The 24423-nt window shown below is 40.5% G+C and overlaps 1 protein-coding gene across 4 annotated transcripts; it reads left to right on the top strand.

Annotated features, from left to right (window-relative positions):
- The first annotated feature begins 1347 nt into the window (after positions 1-1347).
- On the top strand, positions 1348-20979 carry LOC117378278 (sodium/calcium exchanger 1-like). Of its 4 annotated transcripts, XM_055221272.1 has the most exons (11): positions 1348-1432; positions 4560-6301; positions 14761-14867; positions 17044-17064; positions 17496-17513; positions 17602-17616; positions 18130-18189; positions 18522-18640; positions 18718-18817; positions 19924-20199; positions 20596-20979. In XM_055221272.1, exons 2-11 carry the CDS (start codon positions 4578-4580, stop codon positions 20970-20972), a joined length of 2817 nt encoding a protein of 938 aa, XP_055077247.1. In that variant the 5' UTR covers positions 1348-1432; positions 4560-4577; the 3' UTR covers positions 20973-20979. The 4 variants fall into 4 exon arrangements, with proteins under 4 accessions (XP_055077247.1, XP_055077252.1, XP_055077256.1 ...); XM_055221277.1 differs by lacking the exon at positions 17602-17616; XM_055221281.1 differs by lacking the exons at positions 14761-14867; positions 17044-17064 and adding an exon at positions 15400-15506.
- Positions 20980-24423: the final 3444 nt, after the last annotated feature.

Raw genomic sequence — 24423 nt, forward strand, 5'->3', positions numbered from 1 at the left:
TCTTTAGTCCTAGTCCCAGGTCTTTAGTCCCGGTCCAGTCCTAGTCCCAAATATTTAGTCCCGGTCTAGTCCCAGTCCCAGGTCTTTAGTCCCGGTCTAGTCCTAGTCCCAGTCTAGTCCTAGTCCCAGGTCTTTAGTCCCGGTCTAGTCCTAGTCCCAGGTCTTTAGTCCCGGTCTAGTCCTAGTCCCAGGTCTTTAGTCGTGGTCTTTGGTCTCTGGTGGTTGGTGTGTGTGATGTGTTACAGCTCACAGTTTATCTGACGCCTCAGTATCTGCTCCTCAGTCACACCTCAGACTCACTCTGGGACACAAGAAAAAGTGCACATGAAACTAGAGCTGCGATAGGGCTTCACACTTCTGTTATGATTCAAAAGAGTGCTCCGACCAAGAACAAAAAATGAATTACCGGTAACTTATGTGTTGAAGTAAATACAATAAAAAAAAAACAGATTAGAGCTGTGGATGTAATCAAAGACATTCACAGAGAGGAGACAAGGAGGAGGAGACAAGGAGACAAAGAGAGAGGACACAAGGAGACAGGAGACAAGGCAAGAGGAAAGGAGACAAGGAGGAGGAGACAAGAAGACAAAGAGAGAGGACACAAGGAGACAGGAGACAAGGCAAGAAGAAAGAAGACAATCAGAGAGGAGACAATAAAAGTAGTAAAAGGAGAAGAAAAAAAGAAGTGAGGAGAGTGAGAGAACAAGTGAAGAGCTGACAATAGGAAAGAAAGAAAGTGGAGAGAGATGGCATGAACAGAGAAAGGGTGGAGAGGAGACAAGGACAGAGGAGACCAGAAAGAGACATAGAAAGAGGAGAAGAGTAAAGAAAGCAAAGAAAGGAAGGAGAGAAGTAAAAGGACAGAGGACCTGAGCAGAAAGGGAGAAAAGTTCAACAAGAGGGAGAGAAGAATGAAGAAAGCAAGACAAAAAGAGGAGAGAAGAGAGAGAACAAAGAAAAGGAGTGAAAGAGAGAAGAGAGAGCAAAAAGAGAGAAGAGGTTTGCTGGAGGAGGAGGAAAGATTAAAGAGGAGAGAAGAGAGGGGGAGAGAGAGCAAAGAGAGAAAGTTTGAGAGGAGTAAAAATAAAAAAGAGGAAAGGTTCAAAGGAGGAGGGAGAGCGGAGAGTGAAGAAAGCAAGAGAAAGGGAGGAGAAGTCTGCTGAAGGAGGAGAGACAGAGATGTGAAGAGTGAGAAAAGAGGAGAGAAGAGAGAGAAGAGGTAAAAAATAAATAAAGAGGACAGAGAGGGCCTGAGCAGAGAAACGGAGAAGAGATCCAAAGGAGGAGGGAGGGAGAATATTGAAGAAAGCAAGAGAAAGGGAGGAGAGAAGAGAGAGAGCAGAGAAAGGGAGGAGAGGTTTGCTGGAGGAGGAGTTGGAGACAGTCCTGGTTTGTCCTTCGTCTTGAGGAGACGCTCGAGCCCCAGCGCAGGGTGAGTCCACTTTAGTTTTCATTTACATTTAAGTCGAATTTTAGACGTTTAAAGCAGAGGGACATCAACTCATCAACTGTTTAAACTAAACAGGAAAAAGAGTGACTAAAAACTGCAAACTGAATAATAAAAAGCTATCATAATGTGTGACGATTTGAAAATTAAAACGCAATTCTTGATTAAAAGCCGCCATGAGTTTATGTGAAATGCTTTTTGCATATTGGACAATGTTAAGGTTATACCAAACTTTTAACAAACACATTTTTTTATTCAACTTTAAACAATCACACAAGTCTTTCTGTAACACATAAGTATTTAATGAGATTTGAAAATGTATTTATTTGGTGACGATATGTCTCATAAACACACATATTTATTTTATTTTTGGACTGCTGCAGTCTTTATGATTTGGGATTATTTTATTTTACAGTCACTTAAGATTGTTTTTTCAGTTGGGCTAGTTGAGTAGTTGACAAGTCATAGCCTGATTTTTTCTATTGTACTCCAAAGTTGAGAATAATTACAAAGTATATATTCATTTTTAACATTTGGTTAAATAATGCTCTGTCTTTTGGCCTGTGCATTAGAGTCCCCAGATAAGATTAGGCAACTAGAGCTCGGGATTATGACGTCACACTGCGTACACTTTTCAGTGAGCCTAATGTTAAACCACTGGAGATTTTAAGATGATAAATATTATCCTAAAACTGGCTTACACTGTACGATTTAAGACATTTCAAATTATTCTCAAACTCACACTGTGCGATTGATCCTCATATGAAGCACACGGCGGGAGCATGCGCACTGTGAGGAGCCATGGTCACACACACTGACCTGTTCACACTATGAGGAGCCATGGTCACACACACTGACCAGTTCACACTGTGAGGAGCCATGGTCACACACACTGACGTGTTCACACTGAGAGGAGCCTGAGGCAGAGGGGGGCTGTGTGCAACTCTGTCCACTGGTTTGTGACCTCTGTATCTTTTTATACCCGCGTGTTTAAACTCCCAAAACATCACAGAAGCAGCTTAGCAAACCGCTGCACTGTTAACTTTAGCACTCAAGCAACTTCTGTCGCCAAACATTTGTGGCTCTCGTGTGTGCGCGGGTTTGTTCAGGATACGTGTCAGAAGCGCTTTATTGCTCCGGCTCACCTCCTCCGGCTCACCTCGGTGCTCCTGAGCTCGGTGCTCCTCACCTCGGTGCTCCTCAGCTCCGTGCTCAGCCTCTGGAGCTGTTCCCGCCGCTGTCCCGGGCTTCAGGAGCGCGTGGATCCTACAACAAACATCAAACATGTGCGATGTCCCCGCGAGCGCGCCCGCACGAGCCGCACTGCTGTGTTCATCGTGAGCAGGTAACAGCAGCTCGTGCCCCCGGACACTGACCGTTTAAATGAGTCCATTTTAAAATAGTCGTGCGGTTAAAATTCTTGTCAAAATGGGTCCGAAAAGTGTAAAGCCAGCTTTAGCTTCATTCAAATGTTTTCTGACATTTTGTCGTGATAGACACGTTTACCGGTGACCCAGCAGTTTATTAAGTTATTCTACTGCGGTTTTGTTTTGTTTTTAACGTTGTTTTGACTATATAATACATACATACATACATACATACATACATACATACATACATACATACATACATACATACATACATACATACATACATACATACATACGTAAACTGTATTTAATGATAAATAATAGTGTATTTTATCATTTAAATGATATAGGCCTAAGTACAGGGTTGCAGTTTCGACTACAATATTACGAAAATTATCGTAAACATATTTTTGTTTGTTATCTGGACTATACAGACTCTAAAAGGCATACAAAAGACTAAAAGAATAAACAATTTGTATTTTTTTATTCCATTCATGGTTAAAGAGGGGGTATAATGCAAACTCAACTTTTTGAAGATTTGTACCATGTTATAAGAGAGGTAAAAAAAATAGAGAACCAGAAGAGGTTTAAAAATACACAGAGGTTTTTTTTTTTAAGTTTTTTTTTTTTATGTTATCCATGCATGTTTGAGTAATCTTATGATCTCTCCTTACAGTCTGCTGTAAGACTGTCCAATTCTCCGCCCACAAGCCTACTTCACCCCTGCTCCCTCAGGACAATTCTCCACAAAAGCATGACACAAAACTATACACTACAATTTGCCAAACCTGATGTGATGTGCAGTAGTTTCATTAGTGCGATGCACGCTGACTGTGTTGTAATAGTGCTCTGAAGGGGGAGTGGCACAGAGAGCAAAGAGTGGCTCAGACCCAGAGCAACAAAAATGAAAGTGAAACTGGTTAATAAATTTTCAGCGAATATAGTATTTTCAAAACAATGAAAGGTAACATGTTGATCTAAATATGTTATATGTTAGTAGTTAATACCCCATAGATGTAAAATACCCCTTCTTTAAAAATGTATTCTACAAACTTCTATGTACAATAGAAATAATGGTGACTAATTTGTATTTTAACACTCAACATTATCATTAAATCAAAATGTCAAACAATATATTTATATTTCAGATTTTTTATCACTGACACACTGATATTCATATTCACTTTCACAGACATATTCTCGGTCCAGAAGTAGTCAGTCACCATATTTTGCCTTTATTCTGTTAAAAATGTATTTAAGACATAATCAGCATGCATCCAACTAATGGAACTACTGCACATTGCATCAGGTTTGTGAAGTTGTTGTGTACAGTTTTGTATCATGCTTTTGTATATTTATGGAGAATTGTCCTGTGGGAGCATAGGTGATGTAGGCTTGTGGGTGGAGCATTGCACAGAATCTTACAGCTAACCGTAAGGAGGGTTCGGATAGGGAGATCGTAAAATTACTCACACATGCATGAATGACATCTAAAACCTCTTCATGCATGTTTTAGATGAGGTAACGTTATAACATGGTAGAAACCTAAAATAATAATAATAATAATAATAATAATAACCCCTCTTTAATGACTCTCAGTGTACAATAAATAATACTAGAATAAAATGTAATTACTAAAATAAAATAAAACAGTTTTGAATTAGTTTCAGCCGTAATAAGTACTCACTTTAGTTTGAAAACTTCACCTATGCCTCCTCTCGCTTTCTCTCTCTGTGTTGCAGATTTCTGGTAGCTCCAAAATGGTGTCCTCCACTCCTCCTCTCCTCCCTCTGCTATTTCTCGTCTTCATCTCCTCACAGTTCCCACTCTCAGCTGCAGGGGGCTCTCCTCCCTCCAACAGCACCTCCTCCAACACGACTAAACCCAAATGCGGCGGAAATACGGACTGCATCGAGGGCGTCATTCTACCAATCTGGCAGCCGGTCAACCCCGTTTTCCCAGAGCGAATCGCCAGGGCTACAATATACTTTTTAGCGCTAGCATACATGTTTCTTGGAGTTTCCATCATCGCAGACCGGTTTATGGCGTCGATCGAGGTCATAACTTCGCAAGAACGGCAAATCACAATTAAAAAACCAAACGGCGAGAAAATTACGACTACGGTGCGAATTTGGAACGAAACAGTTTCAAATTTGACGTTGATGGCTCTCGGCTCGTCCGCTCCGGAAATTCTTTTATCGGTCGTGGAGGTTTGCGGACATAATTTTCAAGCTGGTGAGCTGGGCCCGAATACTATTGTAGGAAGCGCTGCGTTTAATATGTTTGTCATTATTGGTTTTTGCGTTTCTGTTATTCCTGATGGCGAAATCAGAAAAGTGAAACATCTGCGTGTGTTTTTTGTCACTGCGACGTGGAGTGTCTTTGCCTACACTTGGTTGTATTTGATTTTAGCGGTTTTCAGTCCCGGGGTTGTTAAAATATGGGAGGGTTTGCTAACACTGTTCTTCTTCCCTCTTTGCGTTGGTTTTGCATATGTGGCTGACCGGCGTTTGCTCTTTTACAAATACGTCTACAAGCGATATCGTGCAGGTAAACAGAAAGGCATGATCATTGAGACAGAAGGAGAACCCGACGTACCGCTGAAATCTGACGTGGAAATGTTGAAAGCGAATGGAGAGGAGCTGGAGGCGTTTTTCGAATGGGACGAGGAAGAATCGCGCAAAGAAGTGGCAGCCATTTTGAAGGAGCTCAAACAAAAACATCCAGAGAAGGACTTAGAGCAGCTAACAGAGCTAGCTAACTACCAAGTGCTAAACCAACAGCAGAAGAGCAGAGCGTTTTATCGATGCCAGGCGACACGGATCATGACGGGAGCAGGGAATATTTTAAAGAAACACGCAGCAGAACAAGCTAAACGTGCTACTAGCCAATTTGAATTCTCCTCGGAAGCTTTAGCGAATTATACAAAGGTTTATTTTGACCCGGGTTCTTATCAGTGTCTGGAAAACTGTGGCAGCGTCGCGTTGAACATCGTACGACAAGGAGGCGATTTAACGCAAAGAATTTATGTGAATTTCCAGACGGAAGATGGCACTGCAAATGCCGGGTCAGATTACACATTCACTGAAGGCACAATCGTTTTCGAACCAGGTGAAACGGAAAAGGAAATTCGCATTGAGATTATAGACGATGACATATTTGAGGAAGACGAACACTTTTTGGTGCATTTGAGTAACGTTCGCGTGGATCGTAAAGACGTGAGCGCCGTCGTGGGGTTGGGGTTGCCCTGCACAGCGACTGTTACGATTTTTGACGATGATCACGCAGGGATTTTTACATTCGAGGAGGGTGGGGTAACTGTGAGTGAGAGTGTGGGCGTGATGGAGGTGAGGGTGCTTAGAACCTGCGGAGCACGTGGAGCTGTGGCTATACCATTCAAAACCATCGAAGGAACAGCCAAAGGAGGAGGAGAGGACTTCGAAGACACACACGGAGTCCTGGAGTTCGACAACAACGAGATAATGTAAGTATAACTAAAGATACAACATAGATGCATCATTTTGGGTATTTTGCACGGGGCCGACGATATGAACTACAAATCCGCTTTAAAGCCTCCCAGAGAATCAGTGTATTGTTGACATCTTGGTTACATGAGTATTGAACATTTTACACAAATCAACTAGTAGCATTAGCATTAGTAGCATTTGTCACATTTGCTCCAAGTCCAACCAGGAAGTCAAAAGGGGGGAATATTGTACAAATTTTGAGCAAAATCGAATGCGCTTGCTTTTTATTGAAATGTGTAGTGTGACCTGCCATATGCTTTAAACAGCAGAGCCTTATAAAGCCTCCTCTCTGCAGTCACTATGCTGCCCGAGAATGCACCAGATTTTATAGGTTTATACAGAAGTGTCCTTGTCTCTGTAACAGTTATGTACTTAAAGCTGCACTATGTAACTTTTCTGGTGGATGGAAATGTCATTACTTAGTCAACATTATGGCAACACATATACTGTTTAATGTATTTATTCACTTTCAGCTGTTTTCATTGCTATAGAAATGCTTAATCTGGTGGTGTCACCTTCTTGTTTATGTGGAGATAGATGTGTTTTAATGCTATACTGTGGAACGTTCCAGAAAAACAATGACATGTTCATGGAGTTTTTGTTTTGCCTGGAGAAAAAGAAAGCTTGTTTTTCCAGGACTTTTTGAGCACTAAAAACAGCTGTAGATATAAATTCAATGCCATACTGTGGAACCTTCCAGTATTGTTGTCACAATACAAAAATTTCAAACTCGATTTTGATACTAAAGAATAGACTGGATGCTCAATACTGATTCCAATACCACGATGATACACTCTTTACTGAGACAATAGTGCAACTTAAATGGTGATTATTTTATTTATTTAAAAGTTGGTTTAATCAAGGCTATATATTAATTTCTGTGGTGTTAACTTACTGTGTAATTCCTGGTCCACGTGACTCTGTAATTCCTCGGCCTGTTTTGTGCTTATCCAAAGAGTGAAGTTTTGCTTTGCGTAAATGTGTTTTATTCTATTATAGTCTTTACACAAAGAGGCCAGCCCCTAAACCAGTCTGGACCTGGGTTCTGACCTGGGTTCAGACCAGGGTCTAGATCAGAACCAGACTGTGGAGGGGACTGTGTGTTTATGAGTTCAGAGAAAGTGCTGCACAGAACAGAAGTAGTCCCTCTCTCTGGAACCACCCCTGGAGAATAAATGCAGATAGATAGAGGTACACAACTCAGTGCAGCCTGCATATAAGTCCTGTCTCAGTCCTGGTTTAGTCCTGGTATAGTCTTGTTATAGTTCTGATCTAGTTCTGGGGCCTCATTTATTAAGGATTGCATAGGAATTTTCCTAAGCAAGTGCATATTCCTAGTGGCCACTAGAGGCATGTACATTCCACTTCCACTGTGCTCTATTCTGGAAGTTGCCATGGGTGCCGCCATTGTCATTTAGGCTGTATTATTTTACATGGGGCTGCCGATCTTGACAGTAAGTAAGTTCTATAGCATCTATCACCAAGCTTTTTGAAACTGAGAGCTACTTCATGGATACTCAGTCATACGAAGGGCTACAGTTTGATACACTCTTGAACGCATTTGCTCAGTTTGCCTTTAGTTATTTATTATTAATAATGATAAATGATAATCATCAATGTGAAGACATGATCATGTGAATGATTTCTCACAATTATCAATGATGACAGCAAGGTGGGAAGCGAATATCAATATTCAGCACTTTAACTTTTTTAATCTTAGTTATTCTTAAATTTTCAGATGATCACTTACATCACTACATCTCATAGGAAAAATGTCCCATTTTCACGAGCCACTGACAAACCTTTTTAACAAAACATAAATTATGTTGCACCGTGTTTCAAAAAGATATCAATTATGTAATGTTAAAGTAAAATCACCTTACATATTTTTAAATAAATCTCGGCTGTTTTTGTTACTTTTCCTCCAGTCTCGTGAAAAGACTGTTGTTTACCCAAAGCTGCCTTTAGCTCATGTGCTTTTTCTGCCCGTAATGCACTTCCCAGTGGGTAGTTAGGACAGTAGCTTTTGTGACATGTAGTGAATTGTCACTCCACATTGTGCCGCTTTGCAGAATACAGTTAAATTTTAGATGCAGCTCATTAGTGAGCTATTTTTAGAACCGGCCTGCGGGCAACTCATGTAGTCCTTAGGGGCGACCTGGTGCCCACAGTGTTGGTGACTCCTGTTCTATAGGGACTACAGAGGAGTTTTAAAGCCTCCCAAAGAATTGCTACAGTGTTGACTTATTGGTCACATGACCACTGAACATTTTACAAAAAAATGAGCCTACTTTGTATCTTATTTTAGCAGCAACACTTTTCCCAAATTCTCCATTGACATGAATGGGATTTCCGCTTAACCGGAAGTGCCAACTCAATGAAATAAGAGTTGACTCACATTTACGGAAAAAGTGTGGGCGGGGCTGAATAAGGTCAATAGATCCCACCTGTAGCTGGAATCTGCCCACGCGAACCCACTCCCTCTCCACACTTCCACTTCACCATAAAAGGCTCATGCAAAGTGACTCATGAATGAGAGTTATCTAAACATGAGCAGGTAATCAGTGGGTTTAACCAAGTCACTCGACATAGCACCACACAGTCACATGAAAGGTTTTATTACAAATAAACACAAAAATAAAAAAAACTGATTGCAACGACTCATCTCCATCCATCCATTTTCTTCCGCTTATCCGGGGCTAGGTCGCGGGGGCAGCAGTCTAAGCAGGGACTCCCAGACTTCCCTCACCCCGGACACGTCCTCCAGCTCCTCTGGTGGGTCCCCAAGGCACCAGCCAAGAGGCATAGTGCCTCCAGTGTGTCCTGGGTCTTCTCAGGGCCTCCTTCCGGTGGGACATGCCCGGTACACTTCCCTAGGAAGGCGTCTAGGAGCCATCCTCAACACATGCCCAAGCCACCTCAACTGGTTCCTCTCGATTTGTAGGAGCAGCGGCTCTACTCCTAGCTCCTCCTGTGTGACCGAGCTCCTCACCCTATCCCTAAGGGTGCGCCCGGCCACCCTATGGAGGAAACCCATTTCAGCCGCTTGTCCTTTCAGTCATTACCCAGAGCTCATGACCATAGGTGAGGGTAGGAACATAGATTGACTGGTAAATCGAGAGCTTTGCCTTTCAACTCAGCTCCTTCTTTACCACAACAGTCTGATACAGCAACCGCATCACTGCAGACGCTGCACCGATCCGCCTGTCAACCTCACGCTCCATCCTTCCCTCACTCGTGAACAAGATGCTGAGATACTTGAACTCCTCCACTTGAGGCTTAAACTTACCACCCAAGGCAAGACACTTTTTTCCGATCGAGAACCATGGCCTCAGATTTGAAGGAGCTGATTCTCATCCCAGCCAGTTCACACTTGGCTGCAGTGCCTGCTGTAGGTTCTGGCTCGATGAAGCCATCAGGACAACATCACAAACAGCAGAGATGAGATCCTGTGGTTCCCGATCCACAGAAATTCTATCCATGAATACAATGAACAGAACCGGTGACAAAGGGCAGCCCTGGCAGGTCCAACATGCACCGGGAACAGGTCTGACTTACTGCCGGCAATGCAAACACAGCCCCTGCTCCGGTCATACAGGGACCGGACAGCCCTTAGCAAAGAGCCCCGGACCCCCCAAAGGACACCATGAGGGACACGGTCGAATGCCTTCTGCAGATCCACAAAACACATGTGGACTGGTTGGGCAAACTCCCATGAACCCTCAAGGACTTGATGGAGAGTATAGAGCTGATACGTGGATCAGCGGCCAGGGGACAAGCACTTTGGCTCCCACACAGAGACAAGTGCAGGTAGAACACAACCACGTGTAAGCCCCTCAAACATATACCTGGAGCTGTTATTCTGCCATTAAAAGTCCACATGGAACGTCAAAATGTCAAAACTCTTGCATTGCGTAGGCCTGGGTTGGGACAGACACAGACATTATTGGATCCTTTATTTAGACAGAGTTCTTAAGGCAAGCTCTCGTTTGCAAGAACTCGCCATTAAAAAACATGCAGGAAATATTTTGGTCTCCTGTATCATTTCAGTGACACTTGCATGGAAGTTTTTGATGCAGTGGCTGCATTAATATCGAGAGACAGTCTTCTCGAATAGTAGAGGGTAGTTAAAGCTGGCAAATGTTATTTTATATCAAACCTGATGTCAACAAACTGCCATAAACTTCAGATTTTTAGTACTTTGAAGTCAGCATGTAATGCAAATGTTGTTGTGCCCTCATCTACACTCTATAAAAACATCTTATTCTTTAGGGATAAAGTCTCTGCTCTCAGACTGCCACTGCCCTCTGGTGTGGCCCTTGTGGCTCCAACAGTCTGAGTGTTTTGAGCCAGTGTCTCTCTCTGGCTTGAAAAAATAGTTTAACTGCTAACCACCTTCCTTGTGTCCTCTAGATATTATTCCACGTTGTCTGTTCAAGGACATTTTTGATTCTATTAGACCTTACATTGCCATTGTTGTGAACTTGTCTCAGATGTCTGGTTGTTTTCCTACTGCCCTGAAACATGCTGTGGTCCAGCCACTCATGTAAAGCATGTGGTCAAGCCTAATCTTGACTCAGATATTCTTTCTAACTTTAGACCCATTTTCAGAGTTGTGTCTAAGGTTTTAGAGAAGGTTGCATATGGCCAACTGCAGGCTTACCTTAATCTTAACAAAATTGATGAAAAATTCCAATCTGTTTTAAATCCCAGCACAGTTAATAGTTTTAATAACCTGCTTTTAACTGCTGACTCTGGGAAATCCGCAGGTTTTTTTTGCTTTTAGACTTATCAGCTGCTTTTGACACTGTGGATTACAGCATCCTTCTGTCCTGCCTGGAAACACATGTGGGCATTAAGGGTACACCAGTGACCGCCAGTGACCACATTCAGAGCTCTGCAGTACTGTCTCAGAGATGCAGACTTGGCTGAGCGCAAACTTTATAAACTTAAACTTATCAAAATAAAACTGAGATTGTGGTGCTTGGATAAGATAAGAACCCTTTCCTTCAACCTCTCCTTAAACCAACCCACTGCTTGGCCATGCCAGTGTGACTGGACACCTGTGCTCTTATTGTCGTCCTGCAGTGAGGAATCTTGGGGTGATTGTGGATTCTATGTTCAAACTGGAAAAGCACATTATGTCTCTCATGAAGTCCAGCTTCTTTCAGTTGAGGCTCTGTACTAAATTAAAGCCTTACCTTCTGCAGGCAGATTTTGATAAAACAATCCACGCGTTTGTAACGTTGCATCTGGATTATTGTAGTTCTTTGTCTGTGGAGCTGGACCAGAGCTCCTGCAACACTTACAGAATGTCCAGAATGCTACAGCTCGTCTGCTCACAAAAACTAAAAGATGAGAGCACATCATGCCTGTGCTGTGACCCCTGTACTAGCTCCATATTTACTATCGCGTGCAATTCAAAATTTTATTGATTGTGTTTAATCAATAACATTTTGGGTCCTCTTTATTTGAGGGAATTACTGCAGCTCTATACTCCACCCAGAGCTCTGAGGTGAGGTGACCAGCTCCTGCTCCTGTGCCCAAAGCCAGACTCAAGACCAGAGGTGACAGAGCCTTTTCTGTGGCAAGTCAGATCCTCTCAGTCTGAAGTTTAAGACTAGACTGAAAACCCACCCCTTCTCCCTGGCATTTAATACCAGCTAGTTAGGATATCTTGGTGTTCTTTTCCTATGTTTAATAGTCTCTGTATTTGTTTTTGGTAACTGTTATGTGAAGCACTTCGGTCAGCTGAAGCTGTTTTTAAATGTGCTATATAAATAAACTTGAATTGAATTGAGTGTTGCTTTTTCCCCCATGTTCACAGATTTTGCAGAGAGTGCTTGCCAGAGTCACAGCTGGTGCAGATAAGCAAAGTGCTGCACCTAGTAGGAGTTTTATAAATCACGTGTGGCACAAAGGGCGCCCTACACAATGAGTGGTGTGTAAGCAAGCTTTATACATAAAGCCTCTGGTCTAGTTCTGGTTTAGTCCTGGTATAGTCCTGATCTAGTTGTGGTCTAGCCCTGGTCTAGTCCTGCTTAAGTCCTGGTCTAGTTCTGATTTAGTCTTGCTCTAGTCCAGTTATGGTCCTGCTTTAGTCCTGGTGTAGTCTTACTTTAGTCCTGGTTTAGTTCTGTTTTTTCTGTATCTGGGCTGTGTAATAAACAGATTCATGTCTCTCCTTTTTTGGCGTCGCTCGAGTTGCTCTGCTCCTCGTCACAAACAGACAGGCCGTCTCCGTGACGACACTGCTGCAGTAAAGTGCTCCTCACTGCTGCAAAAAAAAAACACTAAACAAACCAGTGTGTCAGATGCCCTATGGTCCTCATATCCTCCTGTCCTCATATATCCCCGTGTATCTGTTTTTTACTTTATTGTGAAAAAAATCACTTTAAATCACCCAGAAATGACAGAGATACTAATCATAAACCAGGTCAAACATCTTACCAGTTTAATTAAAACATAGTCATCTGATTGCTCTCCTAATATGCACATTGTAAAACTCTGTCACAATTTAATGGAAAATTCAGAGATAAATAAAAGATGGACCTTCTGCAACAGGCGGCCATTTTGATCTGGGTCAAACAGGAAGTAGCTTGTCCAATCAGATGGCAGCCTGGAGCAGAGTCTTGGGTCCAAATGGCCGGAGGGGCGTTCTGCTTAAACTGCATATGACCAGTTTTTCTTGTTTTTCGAAAGACTTGGTTTGGTGGATAGTATCTGTGGTAAATATTTATTAGTTGTACCTCAGTTAAGTGGCAGTTTGTGGAAAAAAGTTGAGAAGAAAAATGCAAAAAATACAGGAACTCACTGCTATGAGCTATAAAACAGAATACCTCTACCCATGTGTTGAACATGGAAAATTCCATCCAAAATGCAGGGACAATTTATGCACAAAGTACACTTTTTCTGGCAGTTTAAATATTCAGTTAAAAAAAATTAATGTGTTATAATTTATTTTTATTAGTGTATTCATAACTGTCATGTAAATAGACAGGCGTTGGGCCATGTTGACAAAAAGTAACAGATTTGAAGTTGAAAAACTAGGCAGAATTATTAAATATGTTTTAGTGAAATGAGGAGTCTAACCTGCCATATGCGCTTTAACTCGTTTGACTCTTTTAAACATGATACTAGGTTGCGTTGACGTTCCAGAGTTTGATAATATAATTTCAGGAGGAGGGCAGGGGCCTATGGGAGATTCACTGTTTTGAGTTCACTCAGCTCTGCTCTATTTTCTCATGTTTAAAGAGGGGGTATTATGTAAAATTGACTTTTTTGGATCTTTCTACCATGTTATAGCATTGGTCGCTCATCAAAAACATGCCTAAAAAAGATGTCATCCACGCACACAATCTCTCCCGAGCCCTATTCCAACCCCCTTAGGGTTAGCCGTAATGCTCAGCCCATGCTCCCACACAATATTTCTCCATAAATATACAAAAACATGATAGAAAACTGTACACAGTAACTTGACAAACCGGATGTGATGTGCAGTAGTTTCATTATTTATTTATTTTTGTTATTTATTTATTTTTTACATGATACAACACACCGGATTATAGCCAAAGTCTAATTTCCATCTGTTGCCCCAAGGGCTGGATCACAAAAGGGCAAAATAAAAATTGCACACTATACTCATTGCACAGTTCCCATTATTGTGTCATCCAAAATGTTGCACATTAGTGAGATTCATGCTGATTGTGTTGTGATAGCGCTCTGAAGGGAAGGCGGGGACTCAGAATATCAAAAACGAAAGTGAAACTTATTAAACATGTTATACAAATATAGGATTTTCAAAACAATAAAAGGATAACATGGTGAGCTACATATGTTATTTGTGTAAACTGTGATACCCCCTCTTTAAATACATTGCTTTTACTCCTAAAAATATCATTCAAACTGTTCTTGATTTAAAAACTATATTTTCCTCTTGTTTACCTTTAAATATTTATGTCTTTAATTTGTCTGTCTTTAATTTCTTCAACCATCTCTTTCCCTCCCCCTCTCTGTCCTCCCCTCCTCCCTGCTTTTCCCCTCCTCTAACCCATTCTCTTCTCTTTTCTCTTTTTACTCACTTCTCTCTTTCTCTGTCTTCAACCCTTTTTCTTTTTTATTCTCATTTAAAATTTCCTCTTTCCTCACTTTAAAACTCCGCTCCCTCTCTGTCCCCTTTCCTCTTCCACTTTTCCCTCATCTCTCTCTTTCCTCTTCTCTCCCTCCTTCCTCCCTCCTCTCCTCTCTCTTACCTCTTTTTCTGATCCCTTTTTCCCCTTTTGTCTCTCTCTCCCCTTCTCCTGTCTCTCCTCTTGCTATCTGTCCTCTGCCCCTGTCTCTGTCCTTCTTTCTCTCTTCATTTCTCTTCTCTTGGCCCTCCCCTCTTTCCTCTCCTCCTGTGTTCTTTCCTTCTCAGTAAATCATTTCAGATAAACATAATCGATGACGACCAGTATGAGAAGAATAAGAACTTCTTTGTGGAGATGGGCGAGCCACGGCTTCTGGAGATGAGTGAGAGGAAAGGTGTGGCTTAACCTGTGCCATGAGGCCCCGCCCACTCATGTGACCCCTGTGTGACCCCCGTGTGACCCCCGTGTAACCTCTAAAACACAGACACACTTATGCATTCTGAGCATCCCAATTATTCACCACAATGAGTCTATAAGTGCTTTTCACAACTCTTAGAGAAAACCAACTTTTGTTTGTGTGTTTTTTTAGATTAACTACAGAATTATTCTGTGTCTCTTGCCAAACCCAACCAGATTTTCTTATTTTACTTATTTTTAAATGCTTTTTGAGAAACAAAAAGTATTGTCAGGAAGTTAAAGGAGGTGGAACAATTTTATTTCAACGTATATATTTTAAATTTTAATTTGATATCTTTATTACTGCAGTTGGGCACCTTCTCCACCAGATGGCGCCATAGGCAACTGCCTGGGTGGCTTATGTCCAAGGCCACTGCCCTGGTTTAAGTCTGCCGGGAGCAGTGGACCAGATCTGAACTAGGATCCTGGTTAGGAGTACCTAGCTGGTTACCATGGTGACTATGTTTCAGGAAGAGTATCCGTGTGGCCATCACTGATCACGATGAGTACGATCGTCACTGCTCCTTCTACCTCCAGCTGCTTCCCCCGATGTGGGATGCTCTCAGGGATCGGCCAGGTCTGACCCCATGATCTATCTGACCTCTCACTTCTGAACTATGACCTTTGCCCTTTGCTTGGGCTGCTGTCGCTTTGCTGATTTCAGAGCCAGCTTTCGGTCTCTTTAAAAGCCAACAGGATCATAAAGGTCACAATACAAACTACCTTTTCTACATTATATCTGTCAATTAAATCATTTTTTGTTAGTTGAAAGAAAAAACAGCATAAAGACACATCGCTATCTTTTAGTTTGTTTATGCTTTGAATAATGACTTTGGGTTTTAGAAAGGCACTTAAAATGTATTATTATTATTATTATTATTATTATTATTATTATTATTATTATTATTATTATTATTATTACTGTTGTAGTGAATTAGATAAGTTTAATGCAATACTGTGTAACATTCCAGGCAAAGCAATTACATTTCCATGGAGACAAGCAGGCAGTTATATAGTGTATCTTTAAGTAGATTACTTTACACCCCCAGGTGGTAGTTGACAGTCCTACTCTCTCCCCTGCTTGTACTTTAGCGGTGTCCTTGGGCAAGACACTTCTAGGTTTTAGGCACGGAGAGCAAAAAGTTTACTCAAGTAAGAGTAATGTTACTTCAGAATAGTATTACTTAAGTAGAAGTACAAGGTTGTGGCCCAAGAAATTACTCAAGTAAGAGTAAAAAAGTATTTGGGAAAGTACTACTCAAGTCAGAGTAACTTAAAGAGTAACTGTCGAAATGTAACATCTGACTTATAATTTGAGGTTAATGTAATGTGAAGAATAAAACTATAACAAATAAATAATGCACAATAAATAATGCACAATAAAAAAAGGAGAGAGGAGAGAAAATGAGAAAAAAAAACAAAGTTATATCTGATGGAGCACAAGAAAGAAACACAAATGTTCAAATCTTTTCATTTTGTCAGCAGAAAACAACTGTCAACTGTAGACTCACTCACAGTGGCAAGAGTAACCAAAACTTTTACTCAAGTAAGAGTACTGTCACGTATAATAAAAAAAAAAAAACTCAAGTAGGTGTAAAAGTATGCTGCTAGAAAAGTGCTCTGAGACGCACAAGGGAGTATTATGCAAAACAGATTTTTGGAGCGTCATCAAAAACATGTTAATATGTTGTTTTCAGCAAATATAGCATTTTCAAAACAATAAAAGGAAACATGGTGAGCTAAATATGTTGTGTGTTAGCATTTAATACCCCATAGAAGTGAAATACCCCCTCTTTGAAAAGTTACTCAGGTAAATGTAACTGATTACTCCCCACCTCTGACAGAGAAAATCTGGACAGAGAAATCCAACCTCTATGGAGCGATACCAGACAAGAAAGATTTAAAAAATAATAAAAATGTGATTATTTTAGCAACCCAAAACTCCTCATTCACCTTCTGTGTCTAATCCTTTGTTTAACCATCCCCTCACTGCTCCTTGTGTCATAACAAAACTAAAATATTCATTATTTCATCATCTGAAATCCTCAATAATGTTAGTCCAGTTCTGCTGCTGCTTCTGCCGTTTCTCACCTCTGTTTCTGCTTTTCCTTCAGCCGTTTTGCTCCATGAGACAGGTGAGGACTTGGACCTGGTTTAGACCTTGTTTAGATCTAGTTTAGACCTGGTATAAACCTACTGTAGTTCTGGTTTAGTTCTAGGTCTATATTAGGCCTTGATTGGATTTTAGTCCTGGATTAGCACTAGTTTAACACTGATTCAGTTTTAGTTTAGACCTGGTTTAATCCTACTTTAGTCCTGGACTGGTTTAGTTTTAGTTTAACCCTAATTTAGTCCTGGTTTAGGACCTGGTTTAGTCCTAGTTTAATTCAAGAGTAGTCCTGGTGTAATCCTACTTTAGTCCTGGTTTAGTTCTAGTTTAATCTTGGTTTAATCCTTTTTTAGTTTAATCAATTCCTTAGACTTTCTCTCATTCTGCAAAAATTTCATTCCTTAAAATATTTAAATTGTTTTCAAAATGTTGCTGTTTTTCATTTTTATTTTTCAGGCGGATTTGTCAAAACAGGTGAGTATTTCACGTACTATATTTATAATTCACATATTTTATTTTAAATTGTTCAAATTTGATTGTAACAAATGTTTGCCTCCTTTAGAGAAGCAGATTTGTGGTAAGACTTTCCCAAACTGTTCACTTTTAAATGTCAATAAAGACAATAAAGTAAACAGTGGGTCATGTGATCAGCAAACACAAAATGGCCACCGCACTTCAACAACAAAATATTTAAATTACTGCCAACAACTGCATGTCCAAGTCAGTAATTTTAATCTTTTATAGGCTGTGGATTAGACTCCTGCTCTCTCTGAGTAGAGTGTGCATGTGCTCCCTGTTTTACTGTGGCAGAGTGGTTATCCTGTGTCCTCCTCTCTGCAAGGAGGTTGTGGGTTGGACTCCTGATCCCTCTGAGTGAAGTGTGCATGTCCCCCTATGTTACTGTGACAGAGTGGTTAGCCTGGCTCCTTCCCTCACTGAGGAGATTGTGGGTTAGACTCCTGATCTCTCTGACTGGAGCTTGCATGTTTTCCCTGTGTTACTGTGACAGAGTGGTTATCCTGTCCTCCTATCACTTAGGAGGTTGTGGGTTAGACGCCACATGTTGCAAACTGTTCTTTGGTATTTTCAGGTAAAGACATCTACAGGAAAGTCCAGGGACGAGACAATCCCTCTTCTGTCAACATCACAGGTACCAGATCTGGTTTGATCTTGATTCAGTCCTGGTTTAATGCTGGTGTAGTCCTGGTTTAGACTTGGTTTAGTGCTGGTTTATACTTGTCTTAGTCCTGGTTTAGTTCTGGATTAGACGTGGTCCAATCCTGATTTAGTCCTGGTTTAGTTCTGATTTAGTCCTGGTTTAGTCCTGGATTAGACGTGGTTCAGTCCTGGTTTAGTCCTGATTTAGTTCTGGTTTAGTCCTGGTTTAGTTTTGGTTTAGTCCTGGATTACACGTGGTTCAGTCTTGGTTTAGGCCTGGATTACTCCTGTTTTACTCCTGGTTTAGTCGTGGTTTTGTTGCAGACTCGGGGGACTGTTCTATGAAGGAGCAGGAGGAGAGGAGGATAGCTGAAATGGGGCGTCCGTCTTTAGGAGAACACAGTCGTCTGGAGGTCACCATCGAGGAGTCCTATGAGTTTAAGGTGCAAAGAACTATCTCCTTTCTCTCTGTTGTAATGTCGTCCTGTCCTTTCTCAGTTGTCTTCTCTCTCCTCTCCAGAGCACGGTGGATAAACTGATAAAGAAGACCAACCTGGCTCTACTCATCGGCACCAACAGCTGGAGACAGCAGTTTGTGGAGGCCATCACCGTCAGCGCAGGTTAGACTCACCAACAGCCACAGTTAGTCACAGGGAGCAACAGCCTTATCAACAATATCTTAAAAATATCTTAAATTTAGAAATATCAATTTGAAAATGATTATATTAGATAAATATATTAGATATTAAAATACATAGAGGAGATTTTGATTATCTTATTTAGTGTTTGAGTAAACTAAATCTCACTTAAAAATTGTCTAAAAATTCACTCTTTTTGGAGTTAAAACTTCATAATTTCCTCAGAGTCCATAGAATTACACTGTTTATCATGTTATGTTTTCATTTAAAAATAAGGCATTTTATGTCTAAAAACTGCCACAATTTACATTTTTTGACATAAATCTCTCAAACAGATGAAGCCATGTTTAAATTTGTCATAGTAGATATTAAAAATGCACAGAGGGGATTTTGGATATCTTATTTAGTATTTGAGTAAACAGAATCTCATGGAAAAATGGCCTTATCACTCCTTTTGGAGTTTAAAACTTAAATAAATCAGGTTTGGAATTAGACTTAAAAAATATATTAGACTGTACATTTTGTCAAAATCTTGTGGTAAGTACATGTACAACGAAAGGTTGGTGTATGCAGGTGATCCGTATGTCTCTGGGAGAATCTGAGAATCTTTCAAAAGTCAAAATCACTCCCAGGATAACACTCCTTTCCTCAGTTTCCATAGAATTACACTGTGGTCTTGCAGTTCTGCCCTCCACTGGTCAATCTCGGTACTGAGGAAGCCCACACACACACACATGGAGAACATGCAAACTCCACACAGAAAGGCCCGGGCAATGTTAGAATCAAACCTAGAGCCTTCTTGCTGGGAAGCGAGAGCGCTGGCCATTTAGTCACTGTATGTGCAGAAAAAGCCCAGGGACAACAGTTGAGATTTAGAACTTCTCTTTTTACTGCGATACTGTTTTGATGTGTTGGAGAATCTAAAATAAAACTACATTTTTATTAAAAGTCCTTAAATCAAATTTTTTGTGAGATATACTATACTGCTTTGACATGGAAATTGTCAAGACCCAACAAATACTCATACTACTGTCTATGAGACCATGTCTATATACCTTGCAATGTGTGTGCTGTTCTTGGCTCTGCAGGTGACGATGATGAAGACTCAGACAATGGCTCGGAGCACCCACCCTCTTGCTGTGATTATCTCATGCACTTCCTGACAGTGCTGTGGAAGCTGCTTTTCGCCCTGGTGCCCCCTACTGACTACCTGAGCGGGTGGCCGTGCTTCTGCGTGTCTATCTGTGGCATTGGCCTACTCACCGCACTCATAGGGGACCTGGCCTCACACTTTGGCTGCACTGTGGGGCTCAAAGACTCTGTGACTGCCGTGGTGTTTGTGGCTCTCGGGACATCTGTGCCAGGTCAGGGGAGGAAATGGGGGGTAAAGGTGCACTTTTCTGGTGGAGGGTACACTTGTCTTTATGGAGATGTTGATAAGATGATGCATTTGATTTATATAGCTCTATTTGGAAACTCAAAGGGGCTTTACAGAGCATTATTCATTCACTCCACACTTGCTAATATGCTACTATTATAGCCACAGCTGCCCTGGGATACACACTAGTTAAGGTGGATGAGGTGTCACAACTGCTTAGTTTCAGGGATCATACCGTATTATTATCAAGGGGACTTGGCCAAGTAGGAACATCTCCATGGAGACAAGAAGGTGACGGACCCTCCACCAGAAAAGTTACATAGAGCACCTTTAAAATGGCTTGAGTTCATAATATAGACTCTTTCCCTTTGTCTTCCTTCAGACACTTTTGCGAGTAAAGTCGCAGCAATCCAAGATCAGTACGCAGATGCTTCCATCGGGAATGTGACGGGGTCCAATGCGGTGAACGTGTTCCTGGGCATCGGCGTGGCATGGTCCATCGCAGCGGTTGTTCATTGGTGGAGGGGGGAGGACTTTAGAGTGGATCCTGGCACTCTAGCCTTCTCTGTCACGCTCTTCACCATCTTCGCCTTCATTTGCATCGCAGTGCTCATCTACAGACGCCGGCCCTCCATCGGGGGGGAGCTGGGGGGCCCCCGGGGGCCCAAAGTCCTGACCACGGCCCTGTTCTTCAGCCTATGGCTCTTGTACATTGTGTTCTCATCTCTGGAGGCCTACTGCCATGTGCAGGGCTTCTGAGAGGTGTGAGCAGGCAAATGTACAGGGACACTTCACTGTAAAAACTCTGCTTCATGAGTTTAAGTGACTATTTGAACCTGAGCTGTTGACCCTGGTCCAGACCTGCTGCAGCATGGATCATTGTTCACATGCACATCAAAATCTGATTATAATCTGATTTCTGGACCCTTAAGATTATTTAAATGGAATGTAAACTGCAAAATCTCATGTGAAGAATCAGAGGGACCATGATCAGAAAGAAATTAGATGATTTGAAATAATTGTATATCTCCAAAAACCTGATCAGATTTTGAGTGTGTATGTATCCACAGCCACTGTGAAGGGAAGCTGCTGAAAACATATACGGCCATGTCAGTTTTATTCAGTTTACCGTAATTTGAACGTTGAGTGAGACGTCTCAATGCAACACCAATCTCTGTGTGTGTAAAGATTAGGGATGTAACAATACTATAAATATAATCCAATACAATCTTCAATAAATACATGAGTCACTCATTATGCACAAGTCACTACTACATCACCACTCCTACACTAGCATGTTCCATATACACAAATACTGGAGAAAACAACATATTGTGACTCATGTATCGAGATATGTGTAGATCCATGAGGAGGCTGTATTGTTTCATCCCTAATAACCATAAAAGAGCAGTGTAGTAGGTCTACAGCCAGAGGCTAACTCTGCGATGATCAGTGTGATACCAGAGGTGGGTAGTACTCAATTACATTTACTCAGTTACATTAACTTGAGTTGCCTAACTTTTTTAAGAAAGAGAAAGAGTACTTTTCTGGAAGCATACTTTTACTCTTACTTGAGTAATATTTTTATGGAAGTAGGCTTACCGTACTTTTACTTGAGTAAATGTTTTGGTGACTCTTCCCAGTGTGATGAAGTCTAGTGACAACAGATGTATGTTGACAATATTGAATCATTTGAACATTTTTGTTTCCTGCACTGCTCGGATATGATTTAGTTTTCTTTTAATGGTCTGTCCATTGGAAATATCAGATTCTGTGCATTATTTAATGTTTTTTACTTTCAGTTATATTATCTTTAAAGGTCCTACATTGCACATAATTAACTCTTGTGAGCTTTAGGCCATGTTAAAATGTTACCTCATCAAAAACAGACCTGGAGTTGTGTTTTGTTTCATTCACACATATTTGAGTAATCTTTATTATTGGTCTATCTACATTTTCAAAGCTCATAATGCTCTGTTTCACCTTGTGATGTCATGAAGCTGTAATTTTCAAGTTAACAGCTCCTTTTACCTTTTGTTCAGTAGAGATCGTCAATTCCAGATCTGAAATAATGATTCTAATAATGTTGCGTGGATCTTAAAAACAAAGTGAGGCACTTGTATTATCACATGACATCACAGGGTGGTGCTATTTGAACTGAGCCTAAATATGCAGGGTTCATGTATTAAACCTGTATGAACGAAACAAAACACAACTCCAGGTCTGTTTGTGATGAGGAAACAACATAGATCAGAAAATAGATTAATATGGGCCATTATAAATCAGATGTTCTGCCCCGACAGTTACTCTTACTTGAGTAGTACTTTTCCCAAATACTTTTTTACTTTTACTTTAGTCATTTCTTGGACCACTACTTTGTACTTCAACTTGAGTAACATTATTTTAATTTAAAGTTACTCTTACTTGAGGACATTTTTTGGCTTCTCTACCCACCTCTGTGTGATACTGATTTATTCTGACACTCAGAGATTTGGGAATTTATTTAACTTATGATAAAAAAAAAACTATCCCTCAAATCCAATAGTACTAAGCATTTAAAACTAGTGAAAGAAGAACTCATGTCAATTAAATTAATGTCGATTTCTGCAGTGTTGAATGTATGCCAGGTTTAATTTTTTATTCCAGATACCCTCCCTTTATCCAGTCTTTTTGCTCTTATGGTTATGTAGTTGATTGTAATGATTATTTTTGTGACTTGTGTGAAGTGCCTCAAACTGTAATATATAATCATTTAACCGTGCCCGCCCACTTCTGCTTCTGGAAGTCAAATGTCCATCCCAAGACTACAAGACCACAAATTAGAATAAAAATACACTGTTTAAAACTTAACTTAAATAAACAAAAGTGAAATTATTTTTTCACAAGAGTTTCAAAAAGTGGTTCTGTTATGCAACCCCTACAGTTGAAAGGGTGTTAAGGCGTTAAGTTTAATATAAGATTTGATTAATATACATTTGTGTAGCCAGTCCCAAACAAATAATGATAAGAGTCAACATTTGTGGATCTTAAGTTTGGATATTACTTTCAAAAACAGTGAATGTCCCACAGATACAGGCCCCTGCCCTCCCTCTGAAATTATGACATCATCAGATCCTAGAACCTGAATGGAGACTATTGGGCTAATGAATTGTGACTGATATTTTTCCATTTGAAATTCTCTCCTTCTGTAAAATGCTCCTTGTGTCTGGGTCTCCACATTGGACGACTTCATTTTGTTTTATTTTCAAGATTTGTTCCTCAGATTTCTGAACTGTGACAAAAACTCAGGATGTGATTGGTCTGTTCAAACCCAGAGACTAAATAAAACACTACTTAAAAACTTTATTTTGTCCTTAAATTGTGCTTATGTTCTGCTGAAGTAAGTTTTAACCTCCTGAGACCAGGTGTCCTCATCTGTGGACAACACATTTTGGGTTTTTTTAGAACAGCAACAAGAACATGTTCAATTATGAATATGTCTAAGAGAATATTTATTTATTTTTATTTTATTTTTTAATTAGATTTTTAATGTATTTATTTTTTTAATTTTAATTTTTTTAATTATTTTAACTTAATTTTTATTGTATTTTAATGTATTTTTTATTTTTTATTTAATTTGTATTTTTATTTAAATGCATATGTCTTCCTGCACCTGACAGCAGCACAAATGAGACACATTGTTCCTAGAGGCACAATTGTTTCTCATTTTGTTTTTTAGACAAAATGTATGTGTTCAAGCACTTAATAGTTTTTGCAAATAAAGTCCTGCAAGAGCTCGGGTCTCAGGAGGTTAAGGCTGTTTTACAGTGCACCAACAGATGGCAGTGTGACCTGAATTCTAAAAACAGATTTGTCTCTGTAGATCAGTTTAAAGTGTGGAACTAAAAACTAAATCCACTTTTGTCACTACTAAACTGTGTATATGGTGTTTTACAGCATTATCTACTGTTTCTAGTCTTTTTTTTTGCAACTTTAGAGTTAACTAGGTAAACACTCTTGGCTGGCAAATCCTGAATATCTCTGTATTTTGCAATACAGATTCATAAAGTATTGAAGAAGTGTGTATTCTGGATCCAAGGCAATAAATATACAGCCTTTTGGATGAGTCCTAGTGTGTTCTGTTGTTTGAGACGTCCAATTCCTCGCCTGGATTGTCAGCGAGAGCAGGAGGCTGCAGCCGAGAGGAGAATCCCATTCATTTCCTCAGCAG

This window comes from Periophthalmus magnuspinnatus, chromosome 1, assembly GCF_009829125.3.
Source record: "Periophthalmus magnuspinnatus isolate fPerMag1 chromosome 1, fPerMag1.2.pri, whole genome shotgun sequence".
NCBI classification, from domain to species: Eukaryota; Metazoa; Chordata; class Actinopteri; order Gobiiformes; family Gobiidae; genus Periophthalmus; species Periophthalmus magnuspinnatus.